Source organism: Convolutriloba macropyga, chromosome 8, assembly GCF_964194025.1.
Source record: "Convolutriloba macropyga chromosome 8, txConMacr16.3, whole genome shotgun sequence".
Lineage (NCBI taxonomy): Eukaryota > Metazoa > Xenacoelomorpha > Acoela > Convolutidae > Convolutriloba > Convolutriloba macropyga.
Window position 1 is genome coordinate 36,820,097 of NC_134475.1, and position 15,149 is coordinate 36,835,245.

The 15,149-nt window shown below is 41.1% G+C and overlaps 5 protein-coding genes across 5 annotated transcripts; 2 read left to right on the forward strand and 3 right to left on the reverse strand.

The window, feature by feature from the left end:
* Window positions 1–1,924: 1,924 nt before the first annotated feature.
* On the reverse strand, window positions 1,925–2,605 carry LOC142345035 (uncharacterized). Its single transcript, XM_075397119.1, has one exon. The coding sequence runs from the start codon at window positions 2,603–2,605 to the stop codon at window positions 1,925–1,927; it is 681 nt and encodes a 226-aa protein (XP_075253234.1).
* LOC142345036 (uncharacterized) lies at window positions 2,602–4,686 on the reverse strand. Its single transcript, XM_075397120.1, has one exon. It carries the CDS (start codon window positions 4,684–4,686, stop codon window positions 2,602–2,604), a length of 2,085 nt encoding a protein of 694 aa, XP_075253235.1.
* A 1,773-nt stretch (window positions 4,687–6,459) lies between these two features.
* On the reverse strand, window positions 6,460–7,008 carry LOC142345039 (uncharacterized). The gene has a single exon (XM_075397121.1). It carries the CDS (start codon window positions 7,006–7,008, stop codon window positions 6,460–6,462), a length of 549 nt encoding a protein of 182 aa, XP_075253236.1.
* A 5,097-nt stretch (window positions 7,009–12,105) lies between these two features.
* On the forward strand, window positions 12,106–12,591 carry LOC142345040 (uncharacterized). The gene has a single exon (XM_075397122.1). It carries the CDS (start codon window positions 12,106–12,108, stop codon window positions 12,589–12,591), a length of 486 nt encoding a protein of 161 aa, XP_075253237.1.
* A 1,270-nt stretch (window positions 12,592–13,861) lies between these two features.
* Window positions 13,862–14,946, forward strand: LOC142345041 (uncharacterized). The gene is made up of 2 exons (XM_075397123.1): window positions 13,862–14,161; window positions 14,404–14,946. Exons 1-2 carry the CDS (start codon window positions 13,862–13,864, stop codon window positions 14,944–14,946), a joined length of 843 nt encoding a protein of 280 aa, XP_075253238.1.
* The last annotated feature ends 203 nt before the right edge of the window (window positions 14,947–15,149 follow it).

A 15,149-nucleotide genomic window follows, 5' to 3' on the forward strand; every position in this document is an offset into this window, starting at 1 on the left:
TGATTGTGATTTTTTGTGATTCTGTTAAATAACAAAAACGTCTTATTTGATATCGCTATTCTGTTTAAGCCCCTAATTCTTTTTGCAATGCGGCTAGAGCACGCGACGTTGCAAGTTACATCACAGTTCTGTACACGTTGAGGATTTCAAGAAAAATTACCCACTAAGTTTGGGAGGTAAAAATGTGAGAAATACATTTTTTCTAGGATTTTTTATTTTCCTAGTTTGCATCAATATTCAATAATTTGCATATTTTGTGCCATATTAGTTAGCATTTTTCTCTTGATTTTTGTTTTATTATCTTGGCAAAATAGACTATTTTTTGTTCGCTGTGCTACGATCTCATAGACGTTGGGACATCAACTATTTGTGAATTCAACCAGTTAACAGTTTTTATTCTTATATAAAAGACGATATATTAGGAGCAATTGAAATAGAAGCAAGAAAAAATTGTTCCGATCCGGAATCCAAAAAATAGCGGATCTTCTGGTCAAAGTTCCAAAGCACACTCTCTGTTAACCATGTGTAGCTATATTTCAATTTCTCACACAATTATTGACCGTTCACACATTTTTTGCATTAAAGGCGAGTTTTAGTAACATAGAATCCCTTTTGAACGCGCAAGATCCACTGCTCTCATTGTTAAGACGCAACAAGTTAAACAATGATTGTGACTTTTTTGTTCAAATTACTTCCTGTGATTCTGTTAAATAACAAAAACGTCGTATTTGATATCGCTATTTTGTTTAAGTCCCTAACTCTTTTTGCAATGCGGCTAGAGCACGCGACGCTGCATGTTACATCAGTTTTGCGCACCTGATGGATTTTAAGAAAGTTTACCCACTAAGTTTGGGAGGTAAAAATGTGAGAGATACATATTTTCTAGGATTTTTTATTTTCCTAGTTTGCATCAATATTCAATAATTTGCACATTTTGTGCCATATTAGTATTTTTCTCTTGATTTTTGATTTATTAGCTTGGCAAAATAGCCGAATTTTTTGTTCGCCGTGCTAAGATCTCTTAGACGTTGGGACAATATTTGCCAATATTAATTACAGTTTTTCGCCAACATTTCTTAGATTAGTTAGTAATTCTTTGATTTTTTCGGCAATATATTTTGTCTCCTACACACTGAATGTGGAAACGCAGCAGTCAAAGAATTAAAAAGTTACATAAACACGTTTAACCGAAGATATAAATGTCAATCTGTTCAAAATCGAATCGGAGTTATAAAAGTCACGATTTCTATGTTGAAATGATTTATCCTCATAACTCTTCTTGATCGTCTGTTCATTAGTTGCTTTCATTTTCTAGTTCCGCTCTGGATAACCATTTCTACCAATTTTTTCAGTGGAAAACCTGTTCAATATTTTGTCTTGTTTGGATTCCCCTGCACATCAGAGGAACTCTTAAATTTATTAAGAAGATGTATTGTTTATGCTCTTCGGCCTAAGTCTTGCATACCAAGACAACTTTTCATTAATATTTGTATTTCTGACAGTCGCAACCATGGTAGCAAATCAACCTCTATAAATACATCATAATTCGCGCCATTGGCACACAAGTTGTGGTTAAAAACGGGAAATCACTTACTATAAATAATATTGAAAATGAATGTCAAACACTTCTGACTTCTTCAATAAAATCAACTTAAATAAATAGCTTCAATGGAAATAGGTTGGGGGAATGGAAATCAGGAAATGAATGGGTTTTGGAGGACGAAAGTGTAGGTGGGGGGAGGAAAATGAGGGTGTGGGGGGATAAAATATAAAGGAACTTGGTTCCTTTACACTCCCGGTAACAAAAGGCAACATTTAAAATGAAAATGTAAACAAAAAAAATAAAGCACAAAAGTTTTCTTTCTGATATTGAGTTTCTTTGTGCGTGTTTGTGTGTGTGTCTGTCTGTTTCAATGAACTTGTTTCATTGACCCTCCGGCGCACTTGACAATTGCGGGAATACACGGCTTAGGGTTACTGCTGGTCTCTGTACCATTCCTGTAGACCTCTGGATGTCGAAGCTCCTGGCTATTCCGTCTGAACCTCTGTGTGCTTTCACAACCCTCCCGAGAGGCCAGATGCCTCTGGGTGTAAAGTTCTTGAGCACCCACACAACGTCACCTTCATCCAGCTCCTCATTTGATTTTTTCCACTTTACTCTTTTGTTGAGCTCAGGAACATATTCCTTCAGCAACCTATTCCAGTAGTGATCAAGTATTGTCTGCGTCAACTTGAAGTCCTTAGTGGAAAACCGCTGGTTGCTGTTCACAAGAGGTTTCAAACACATGTGAGGTCTGCGAAGGAGGAAGTGATTGGGAGTAAGGGGTCCCTCATCTGAGATGCTGCAGCCCACATCAGTTAATGGCCTGGAGTTCAAAATTGCCTCGGCCTGTGCCACAACTGTCTGCAAAACTGAGAGTTTTAGTTTCCGACTGCCCAGCACTATTAGTAGACTCCTCTTCGCGGTCTGTATCAGCCTCTCCCAGACTCCTCTGAAGTGTGGTGCCAATGGAGGATTGAAAGTCCACTGAATGTTCTGTTGAGCCAATTGCAGTCTGATGTACTCGTTGTCTGGCTTGTAGGTTCTCTGGAACTTCAACTTCATTGCTTGGTTGGCTCCAATGAAGTTTTGCCATTGTCACTCACAATGAGGTCAGGGTATCCACGTCGTGAGACAAATCTGCGAATGGTCATGAGAAGACAATCGGTTGAGAGGTCATTGCACACCTCTAGGTGAACAGCTCTGGTGACCAGGCATGTGAACAAGCAGACGTAGTGCATTTGGGTGCCCTCTCTCTTGTCCTCAATGTAGAAAGGTCCAAACATGTCCATTCCTGTTTTGACGAAGGGGTACTGTTTGTTTACATCTGGAAATCTGAATTCAGGAAGATCGGCCATCTTCGGTCTCACATTGTCTGCCCTCCATCGTCTGCAAATGAAACAGTATTTCCCCAGACTTCGCAGCACTTTTCTCAATCCAATCATCAGGAAGGTCTGTTGCAGGTCAGCCTTCACATGTTCCACGCCCTGATGTCCACAGTCATGGTGCGCCTTTTCAATCAACAACCTTGCAATTCTGCTCCTGCTATGGAGAACGAGGGGATGTTTCGCACTGTAGGTTAAAGGTGCCTTGTTGAGTCTTCCTCCTACCCTCAAGAGTCCGTTGTCATCTAGAAAGGGAGTGAAGGGCATCAGCTTGTCTCCTTTCTCAAGATTGTCTCCCTTCAACAGTGCAGAAATTGTTCCCGAGAACAACTCGTTTTGGGACATTTTGATGAGGTAGTTCCTTGCCCCGTTCTCATCTGATGCAAAATTGTCAGTGTTGGAGGTCCCAGGTGATTCGTTTTGTCTTCTTGTTCGGAGTTTTGCCTTGAAGCGTCTTCTTGCCTGGAACAGCATTCTAGTAGAGTTGAGTAGTCGACTCCATGTTGAAAATTTTTCAACCTCAATGACCGGCGTCTGAAGATGTGTCGCTTGTGTAGCGCAAATGTGGGGATCACTGTCCTCTGCAAAATTCCAGGAGTCTTGAGGTGTGTTTAGAAAGTCTGGTGGTTGAAGCCACAGATTTGGTATGTCTGATGGGGTGAGGCCTCGTGTGCCGTGGTCAGTGGGATTCATCTTTCCAGGGATGTGTCTCCAATTGTCCGGGTTGGAATTCTCATGAATTTTGGTCAATCTGTTGGCAATGTACATCTTCTGTCTTTGCTTGGATTGTATCCATCCAAGTGTAGCAGTGCTATCTGTCCAAAAATGTTTTGAGGTTATGGTTGTTGTCATCTCGCTCTCACAGAACCCAGCCAGCTCTGCTCCAAGTGTTGCTGCTTCTAATTCCAGTTTTGGAATGCTCAACTGCTTGATTGGTGCCACCTTTGTTTTGCTGATCACATATTGTGATGTGCAAGATCCATCGGCGTTGGTTGTCCTCACATAAACTATGGCAGCAATTGCACTCATTGAGGCATCAGTGAATGTGTGAAGTTGATGGGTCCCATTGGTGTTGGGAATCAAGCATCTAGGAATTTGGATTGAAGTCATGCTGTCGAGCTCATCCATCCACTCCTGTATTTCTTGCTGGTAGCAGTCTGACACAGGTTGATCCCAGTTTCTTCCCTCTTTAATGATTCTTTGGAGAATGCATCTAATTCTGATGGCAAAGGGCGAAATCAGTCCGACTGGGTCGAACAGAGAAGCTGCCATTGAAATCACTTTTCTGTGAGTCATCTGTTGTCCTGTGTAGAGAAGCTTCGGTTTTGCAAACATCAACTTGTCAGTTTTGGGGTCCCAGGTCTGACCAAGGATTCTTTGGGCTTTCATTTCCGCCTTGTGTTCTTCCAGTAGGTTTTCTAATGCGGCTGGTCTGTTGCTCAGGAACTTTGTCAGATTAAATCCTCCTGTATGCAAAACAGTTTTGATCTCATCTGCACTTCTGCGGGCCTCCTCTTCAGAAGGGTAGGTCTGCATGAAATCATCCATGTAGAACTGCTGCATGATTGATGTGTAGGCCTCTGGTTGTTCTTGTTTGTGGTCACTTGCACACTTCTGCAGAACAAAGATCGCACAAGAAGGTGAGCATGTGGCTCCAAAAATGAGTCGATTGTATTTGAAGATCTTTTCACTGCCACCCTCTGTCCACAAAAAACGGAGATAGTCCTGGTCTTGTGGTTGGATGCCAATTTGCATAAACATTGCCTCGATGTCAGCTGTGATTGCCACTGAGTACTGCCTGAAGCGGAGAAGAAGGCCATGCAGGTTGCAGAGTAGATCCGGCCCTGTCAGCAATGCGTCATTGAATGAGATTCCCTTATATTTGGAAGCAGCGTTTGTGACTCTGCGGATTTTGTCTGGTTTCTGTTTGTTGATCAGTGGGTGATGGGGAAGGTACCAGACAGAGTGTCTGGAACTGGAGTCTGCAGTTGTGATGTAGTTTTTATCCAAATCTTTTTTGATTGTTTCCTCGTATCGGTCTCTCAAGTTTGTGTCCCTCTCCAGTCTCTGCTGCAGAGCGTGTCACTGAACTTTGGCCATGAAGTAGTTGTTAGGCAGTGTGATGTCTTTCTTCCATGGAAGTCCAATCTGGTATCTGTCACCAATGTGTTTTATGGTATCATTGAGGATGGACAGAGCTTCTTTGTCATCTGCAGACTGTCCCATCGAAGAACACTGATTGAAGTTCACTCCTTCAATTGTCCAGAAGAGTTGGAGAAGATCTTCATCTGGATCGTCTTGTCGTCTCCTGATATGATTGAAAAGTGTTATGATTGTGCTGTTTGACTGTCCGACCCTCTTCTGCGTGTACCTCTGAGGAATGGGCCCTGTCAGTGTCCAGCCAAGCAGAGTGTTGACTCCGTATGGAGTGCCAGTGGGTCCTGTTTTGAATTGTCTGGGAACCGTTGCTGTGAATGCATCTGCTCCAATCAGAATTCCGGTCCGGTTGTCTCTGATTGTTGGAAATCTTATGTTCTGGAGGTAAGAGTGGTCTCTGCAGATCTCATTCAACAATTCAATTTGAACTCTGGGCATTCGGAACTCCTCCATTGCTGTTGCGTACACAGGGATTCTGATCACAGGGCAACTGCTGCACAAAGCTCCTATGCCGATCATGACATCTGCTGTTTTAACTGAGTGTTCACCGTGAAGTGAAGCTAGTGGTAGGGTTATGTCTTTCGGTTGTTGAACTTGAAGTGCATCAGCAACCTTCTTTGTTATTTGAGTGTTGTCACTGCCACTGTCCAACAAAGCGTAGGTTTCAATGCAAAGATCTCTGTTGAAAAGTGTTACTAGTATCGCTTGCAATTGTATCTGCGGTCTGATCCATGAAGTTTCCTGTTGGTTGCTGCAAGTGTAGTTTTGTTGCGGAGTAGTTGCCTGCTGTTGGGCTACAGTGCGCTGATTGCTACTCTGCTGTCTGTCGTTGTTGTTCTGCGCGTTAATCGGCTGAGGGTGAAAACCATTTTTGTTCCAGATGCCCCTGTGAGAAGTGCTGCTATTAGATCCACATTGTCTGTTCATGTTTCCATTCTGTTGGTTGTAGTTTGTACTCGTTTGCTGCCTTGGGTTTTCATTATTAAAGTTACGTCCATAGTTTGACTGGTTTTGGTTTGTTTGGTTTCTGAAGGTATTATGTTGTGAGCTTTGATTCCAGTTCCCACATGGTTGTGCATTTTGTTGCTGATGCCTTGCATCAGTCCTATGGAGTGTTGAGTGATGGAAGCCATTGCATCTGTCCACAAGGCACCTTGTTTTCGATTGGCACAGACCTTTTTCGTGAGCTCTTAGACAGTTAGGGCACAGATTGAACCTCCTCACACAACCCTGTCGGTCATATACTGACTTTTCCAAGTATTCGGGACAACGACCAAGGTTGTGGTTTTGTGAGCAGAGTTGACATGACACATCTGGTTGCCCCCTTCTAGAAAAAGTGTTCACTCTGGTTCTCTGGTTCCGTTGTGGGGAGATGTCCTAGCACGCCTCTGCGTAGGAGTCAATCCAATCAGCAAAGTGGGTAAGGTTAGGTTGCAGCAAGCCTTGGCTTCTTGTGTGTTGATTCCATCTGATTATCATCTTAGGGTTCAGTTTGTCTCTGGCCATTCTCAAGACAGCTGAAGACTTCAAATCAGCTTCAAAGTTGTGAAGCCTGAATGTTTGTACCAGTCTCCTCAAGAAAGATGAAAAGCTCACGAAAGTGTTTGGTTCGTCCAGTCTGGGTTTCGCCCACTTCTCCAATTGATCCAGGTATGCAGCGACCATGTGCTGTGGTTTGCCAAACTTTCTGGTCAGTTCAACGATGGCTTCATGGTAGTAGTCCCCATTGTAGGAGTATCCACTTATGGAATCCCTTGCTTTATGTGTTACAGAGTTTTGGAGGTATGTCATTTTTTGGGCGTCTGAGAGGCCACTGTTGTTGTGAATGGTTGCTTTGAAGAAACTGAACCACTGATGCCGATTCAGAGGATCACCTGTGAAACTGTCAATTGAAATCGTGGGCAAATTCAATGTGTTCTGTATCATTAGTGCTTGGTGTTGCATCCAGTCTGGTGTGAAGGTCGGAAAGCCATTATATAGATTGTTGTTATGGCCGTTGTTATTTGGTCCATCAGGCCCGCTGAAATTGTTCAGTGGAAGTTGATTAATTTGCGGTGTGTACCTATGGCTTATTGTCGGAGCAGCTTGGTTATTGTTGTGAAAAGAACATGTTTGTTGCAAATGCCCAGCTCAGCCGTCCTCATCCTCATGTCGGTTCTGTCCCTGAACATTGTTCTGTTCTCTCGATCGTTCTTCTGTTCTCAGTGCCCCTGTGAGAAATTCCCGGTTCCTTCCTCTATCTTCAATTTTCAGAACGGGTTGAGAATTATCAGGGTCTTCTGATTCGGACGAGTCAGCGTTGTTACTTTCCTGATTGTTGCGGCTTGCCAAATGATGTTTCATTGCTCTATTGTGTAAAGGGTACTGTTTTCTTAATAGATTAGGGGAAGGCGCTACTGATGTGTTGAACACGGATTTAGTGTCACTTGCATCTGTTCTGTGTGCTTTTGCTCTCTGTTTGCATTTCAGCACGGTTATGTTTCTTTCGGCAGATTCATTAGCAAGTGCTGTCAACTCTTCACTTGTCAGCTGTAGCTTCATGAGTTCATTGCAACTTCTGTCTAACTGCTCTTCTTGAGACCTCAAGAGTTCCAAAGTTTCACGTAGTATGCTTAGACCTTCGTTACTATTGCTTTGTTCTTCGAAGAGGTCTTTTACTGCATTCCACTCTATCACTTTCAACTGAAGTTGTTGCGCTAGGCTGTTCTTTGCTGCTGATGATGCTTTGGACTTGTTTGGCATATTGATTGTTTTAGAAGACTTTTCTTACTTTACAAAGTTTATACTGCACTGTTACTGCACTAAGTTTCCTTGTAACAGCCCTATTTTATCTTTGGTTTTGTTAAAACCTATTATTTAAATGAGGCTGTTGCTTACTGTGCTTAGCTAATGTTTTTTGCCTAATGTTTGTTTGCTATGATTTTTGCTTTTCGTTATCACTAATCAGTGATATTTGATACAGATGTGATGCTAATCAGAAGTTGTATAGAGTTAATCCTTTTCACTAATCAGTGAAATTATTCCAAACTTAGATAAATGTGATGTTTATTTCGTTGCCTTTTTGTTTTTCGAGCGCGACTGAAAGAACCCTTACCTGTGGTGGCTAACTTTTGACTATTGTGTGTGTCTACTGACACTGGTGGGAGGATAACTTCACGTTCCTATAAACCTTAAGGTAGCAAGGGCATACCAGGCCTTGCAACTAATCCTAAGTTAATGTGTGTGTTAGTGGTGCTTTCAAATTTCACCTAGAGGAGGACCTACTCCATTGAGAACTAATGCGGAAAGATACTATATTGATCCAACGATAACTAGACGCCTATTAAAATCCAACTTTCGAAATGAAGACTTTCAATTCTGCAAGTAAGGCTAGCCCATCTGTCGTGACTAGGCATCCCACGCAAGCATCCTTCTCAGGAGAACTCTCAAATCAGTCTTCACTTCTAGAGCCATATTAAAAATCAGTTCGATCTTTTGTGATTGTGATGTCTTTGATTAAAACTTGTGAAGTTATCAAACCAGAGTTTAAATGTGCTAAGTGTCAAATGTCTAAGTTCCCCCCTATAAAATCAAAAATTCCCCAGTCTGAGTTGAGCAAGTTTCAAAGGTCCTTTTTTGACCCTAGGATACGCAGAAATGTTTATGCTCTTCGGCCTAAGTCTTGCATACCAAGACAACTTTTCATTAATATTTGTATTTCTGACAGTCGCAACCATGGTAGCAAATCAACCTCTATAAATACATCATAATTCGCGCCATTGGCACACAAGTTGTGGTTAAAAACGGGAAATCCCTTACTATAAATAATATTGAAAATGAATGTCAAACACTTCTGACTTCTTCAATAAAATCAACTTAAATAAATAGCTTCAATGGAAATAGGTTGGGGGAATGGAAATCAGGAAATGAATGGGTTTTGGAGGACGAAAGTGTAGGTGGGGGGAGGAAAATGAGGGTGTGGGGGGATAAAATATAAAGGAACTTGGTTCCTTTACATGTATGTAGTTTCATTAAGACTTATTTCAGACCGAAGCAGGCTACAGACGAAAAATTGTAATGTGGTAATCATCTAGAAAAGTGTTGCTTGACAGAGGTTCACTGCAACCAAGCAAACAGAGACAGTCTCTGTTGGAGCCAGTTGAAATAATTAGCTACTGTCGAAGCAAAACTCAATCTTAAGAGCAAAGGTCAAACTTTGTTGTTATGAGATGAGAAAAGTTTCTAAAACTGTCATGATTCTCATCTTAAGACTGAATTTGTGAGTTTACATGTTCTAATTTGATCCTTGCCAGCCATCAATGACTTCCTTTTTTTATGGAGCAAAATGTTTATTTTGTGCAGTAATCTTAAATTTTTGATAAATTTCGTTTCTACAAGGCTATGACCTTTGACCAAGGTCAACTAATGGACTGCTTTTTTTCAGGTTTGAATGTGGGCTATATTATGGTGCCATTGGTGGCCGAATGTATCGGCTCTTTTTCCGACACGTGTGTGACCTTGAGACTGCATAATTCAACAGTCCTTTTTTAAAGTGCTAATTGACCCAAAATGTATTCTTTTTTAGTTGACTTCTATTTTGTTATCTGAAAGCGCATTTGAGATAGTTTCCTTCCCTAAATAGATTTACCTCTGTTCAGTCTTTAATCATAGATTTAATTACCTTTATTCCTCAAAAGGTGCTAATTTTGTGATATTTAGACTTTTCGAGGTCCAAATTCAAGGTCAAGATGTTGTCCCACAAAAAATATTCCCTGCAAGCTTGACCTTTCTCGACAAACCCAGTCAATTGCAAGTATTCTCGATTAAATCCCTATCCAGTTTTTTGCCATTTTTTTGGCCCTAATTTTTGGTAGTTCATGTAATTTAGTTCCATAGATTAAAACTAGTTCAATCTACATTATTGTTGATTAAATAACCCGTTTAGGTGCTTAAATGTCCTTGCTCACTGTTTGAGTTATTAATGGTAAAATTCCGGTGTTTGACATTTTTATAAAGTCCAGTTTTTACCATAAAATGTAGTGAATTTATACTTTTGTTCAAATTTATACAAAATTTTGTTAATGTCAAGTGTGCTTAATAATGCCAAGTAGCCTTTATTGTCACGCCATATGTAGATATAAGTAACTCCCCGTCATACACAACCTTTTATGTATTTTGAGCTTGTTTATTTGTCACACAAAGAATTGTTCATGATTTTGATTATTGTTTACTTATAATGTAAACATTGTCGTCTACGCTATAGTTAGAGATAAATTTTATGAATATCTGTTGTTCAGTTGGTCTCATTTGGAGCCAAAATTATTTTCTCAATTTGAAACCTGAAGTAGTCAAAAGTAAATTATTAAAATTTGAAGTAATTGCATTTGAAATGGACAAAGTGTCAAAGTTTTGAACTGCACACATTTTTGGTTCAAAATTTTTCTGTTTTTGATTGTCTTTTGAATTAAACTAATCGAGCGAGTGAACCAACTCACAAATCTCAAATGGAGAAGATACAGTACTTGCGAATCGAGTCTTCGAATCAACGATTTGCGAAGAAAATCGATCCGAAACATCGTCTTAGCGGTGAAACAGTCCAGTTCCCAGCAGCGTCTGAAGCAGTCGCCGTGGACAGAATTGGAACCACTAAACGAACTGGGCGGTATAACTCTCACTTCAGCAACGTCGATTGAACAGCCGTTATATTTAGTCCACCGATCCGGACAATGGAATTCAAGCTGCAGTCTTTTTTCAAGAAGAAGAAGGTGCCAGAGACACAAACAGTCAAGTCAATCTTGAAGTCATCTTCGAGAAAATCAACCCAAGGAAAAAAGAAACGTGTATCTTTCAATCAAGTTCTATACGCACGAACTCAAATTATTTACGACGATAGTTTGCAAGAAAAGAATCCATCCGACAGAATAGCTGTTCAGCAAAACTAGGAATAGCTGTTCAGCAAATGGTTGCTGAAAAAATGTTTAACCAAATGGCGAACGATTTTGCGGAAAAAACTCACCAGCTAAGTGCGAAAAAGCTATCTGACGATTTCTAAACTCAACGTTTTATTCTAGAAGAGTGCAATATCATCTTAGAAACAGAAATTCCAGATCTACTGAATAAAAGTTGGCAGTATCTGTTAAACCGGCAGGCGAAACTTGAAGCTTTAAGACAAAATAAAATTGTTTTTGCAGACTGGAAAAGGTTTATCGATAGTCGTGAAATAAACTTTCATACTAAAATTCAATACGCCAGTAACGAAAACCCACAACTTCAGCCCCAGAGTCAGAGTATGCAGTCAGCCCCAGCTAGTGACCTATCTGTTGGCGCTCAAAGCAGCTCAGCCACGCTACCTTACAATGAAGAATGTCAGCTTGAAATGAAAACGTCCTTGCAACCGAAAAAAAGAAGAAGCAAAAGGAGCAAGATAAATCTCTAGTGAAACTAAATGCAGAATTCCAAGCTGATTGCTTAGTGGAGGAAAAGAAGTTCAAGCGGAAAAGGAATGAATTTTGAAAGCAGCTCGAGGAGCTTAAGAAAAGTCATCTCAGTTTCACCGAAGAAAGAGAGATGGAGTTCGTTATACAAGAGAGAGGTTTTGAAGCTGGGATATTCTCTCCAGCCGTAGAATCTGAAGCCACCAATAGAAACTTAAGACGGAATTTTGTCAGAGGGCCCATCGATTATGAATGGGACGAAAGCCCTGAGAGATACTCCAAGCATGATAGGCGAAGTTCGTTTTTGTCGCTTCGGGATTATAGTCCAGGTGATGAACGACGCTCAACAAATTTCTCAACTCTTATTGACAATTCCCTGATCAGAAGGAAGACAACGGGAAACTCACTGTTATCTGGTCAGTTCAATAAAGCAGACCAGTTAAGCAAGTCTAAAGATAGAAAACATGTCTCAAGACGCTATGACAGTTCAGACGTTGATTATGATGATTTCGAAAGTCACCAAAAAAGATCTCCAGACTACGAGCTTTATGAGCAACGTGAGCAATACGAATGATCACCAAATGATCGATTTCGACAAGATGGCCGCTATATGAGAGAAATCAGCAGTCAGCTACCGAAGTTGAAGCTGATTTCTTTCGACGGCAATCCTCTTTATTGGCCCGAGTGGTCCAGTAAGTTCATAGCCACCGTTGACAAGCGTCATATTCCAGACACGGAAAAGATGAGCCACCTGAAGACTCTTCTCACTGGAAAAGCAAAAGCTGTCGTGTCTGGAATTGGATACTCTGGTCGATTTTATGAGGCCGCATGGGAGATACTAGTGCGCAAATTTGGAAGGCCTCATGTAATCATCGACGCCCAATTGGAACGTTTGCGACGCGCCGCACCGGTAAAAATGCACGACTCAGTAAGTTTGATCCATTTTTCAACCATTGTATTGAGTTTCATCAATGTGCTCAAAGAGTACAAACAGATTGGAGATTTGAGATCAAGCTCAACGCTGCACATGGCTATTGAAAAGCTACCACCGAACTTGGTGGTAGCTTTGGTGGTTCTATGTGGACGACAAAGATGAAGATTGGCCAGATCTTGTGATGTTCGGGAAATGGCTAGCGAGAATTGCTTTCGTTCATAAAACTTTTCGACATCGTTTCGCGCCGATCGACGAAAAGACGATCAATGAAATTCAAGTAAAGACAAAAGGTTTTCGAAAGGCTCGAATTTTACGGCTAATACGAGCGAAAGCAACAAGAAGAGCGAACGGTGTCCGCTAGCTAATGGAACCCACAAGATTGTGAGCTGTCCACTCTTCAAGAACTTGAGCGTGTCGGACAGGTACGCAGCTGCCAAAAAGCAAAGGCTCTGTTTTGGCTGTCTGAAAAATGGATTCCCCATCAAAGATTGCAAGGTCAATTTGAGTGGCATCAATGGATGCACACAAAAGCACAATAGGATGTTGCACTCTCATCAAAAGCCAACGAAGCCCACAAACGAATCAGAAGCTTCTGAAGTTGTAAATATCAGTTGAATAGATTTGCGAACAAGTAATGAAATGACCAGTTTTCTGCAAATCCAGCCAGTTTTTTTGCAGAGTAATGGTAAACGTGTCTCGACGTATTCGTTTCTGGACAGTTAGTCAACAGTGTCGTTCATAGATAAAAGTCTGCAGAAGAAGATACAAGCCAAGGGGAAAGATGTAATTCTCAATGTAGCGGGCATTCACGGAAACAAAAACATGAAAACAGAGAAGATCTCCGTAACAGTAAAAGGAGTCGATTCTCCAGTGTTTCCATTATAATCCTATGTGCACCCGTCTATTGGACTTGGAAACGCATCCTACAATTATGAGGAATTAAACAAAATTTTGATCATTTGTCAGTTTTACCCAACAGTTCATTCAATTTGATGGAAATTGGAGTCATTCTTGGTCAAAACTGTTACGATCTTCAGATGCCAGTGGACTATAGGAGAGCACAAAAGAGTGAGCCTTTCGCTATTTTAACCAAGCTAGGATAGACAGTCAGTGGTCCAATGTATGGAAAATCCAACAAGAATATCTGTCATGTTGCTTTCACTGATGATGTGAAAATGGCAGGGAACGTTCAAAAATGGTGGGACATTGAAGCTTATGCCTCCAAATTCAACGTTTAGAACAAAGGTCAGACCAAGAAGGAACACGAAGCAGAGCAAATGTCCCAGTGGAGTCAACGTCCACTGAAGAAAAGTTTCAAGTTGGGGTTCTGTGGAACGGATCAGACCCGAAACTACCAGTGAATTACAGTGCTGCTCTTGGTCAGTTAAATTCGTTCGCGAGAAGATTTCAGCGAGACCCAAAATTGAAAGTGATGTATCAGCAAACCGTCGATACTGATGTTGAGAAAGGTTTCGTGAAAATCCTGAAGGAGTTGGAAGCAAAAGGAACACCTGCAAAAGAGTGGTATTTGCCTCATCACCTTGTCCTCAAACCGAACAAGCCAGGCAAAGTTCGTCGTGTCTGCAATGCTGTTTTGAGGTACAAAGATGTGTGCTTGAATGACAAGCTACTGGCAGGACTAGATCTCCTACATGGTTTGCTAGAAACAATCTTCAGATTCAGAGAAGGACCGATCGCGATGACAGCCGACATCGAATCAATATTTCTGCAGGTTCAATTGCCTGAACAAGATCAAAGTGCATTTCGATTTCTCTGTCGAAACTTGCAAAACAAAAAAGTGAGCTTGTAAAGATTTACGAATATCAACGACATGTATTTGGAGCCAGAAGTTCTCCAACTTGTGTAAATTTCGCCCTTAAAAGAGTCGGTCTTGACAACCAAGACAAAATTTCAATTGCAGCCAATGGAATTGCAACAAATTTTTACATGGACGACTTCATCAAGTCATTTCAGACACTTGAAGAAGGTGCTCAATTCTTCAAGGAACTTCAGCCACTCTTTGCAGAGCATGGCTTTGAGCTGAAGAAATGGGTCAGCAACAACGCTCAGATCCAAAATGTAATTCCGGATGAACTGCTATCGACAAGCAGTATCAAGAAAATTGAAGTTGACCCAACAGCCGAGGAACCATCAGTATTGGATCTGCAATGGACTGTGACAGATGGTACTCTACAAGTTTGCAGATGCACCAAGAAGGAGGTGACAAAGCCCATAACCCAAAGAAAGGTTTTACCATTAGTGTCTTCAGTGTTTGATCCACTGGGACTCTTTGCCCCTTTCAATGATGAAATGCATCGTCTTTTGAAAAATATGTGGTCTAAATTTGGACAACGATGGGACAATCAAATTGAGCCTGAAGCCGAAGCCAGAATTCTTAAGTGGAAAGAACAGCTTCAAATATTGTCGGAAACGAGCATCAATCGGAAATATTTCAGTAGGATAGTTTCTCAAATTGGTCTGCACGTCTTCGCAGATGCGTACTTTCGATCCCAATAAAACGATGAAAACCAAGCCAAATTGTCTTTCATCATGTGAAAATGTCGAGTTGCGCCGATGCGACATATGTCTATACCGCGATTGGAGCTACAGTCTGCAGTAATGGCAGTCCGGTTGAAGGATCAAATTGTCAAGGAACATGAGATTAAGGTCAACTCATGTACGTTTTGGTCAGATTCAACAACAGTGATTCAACGGATCAA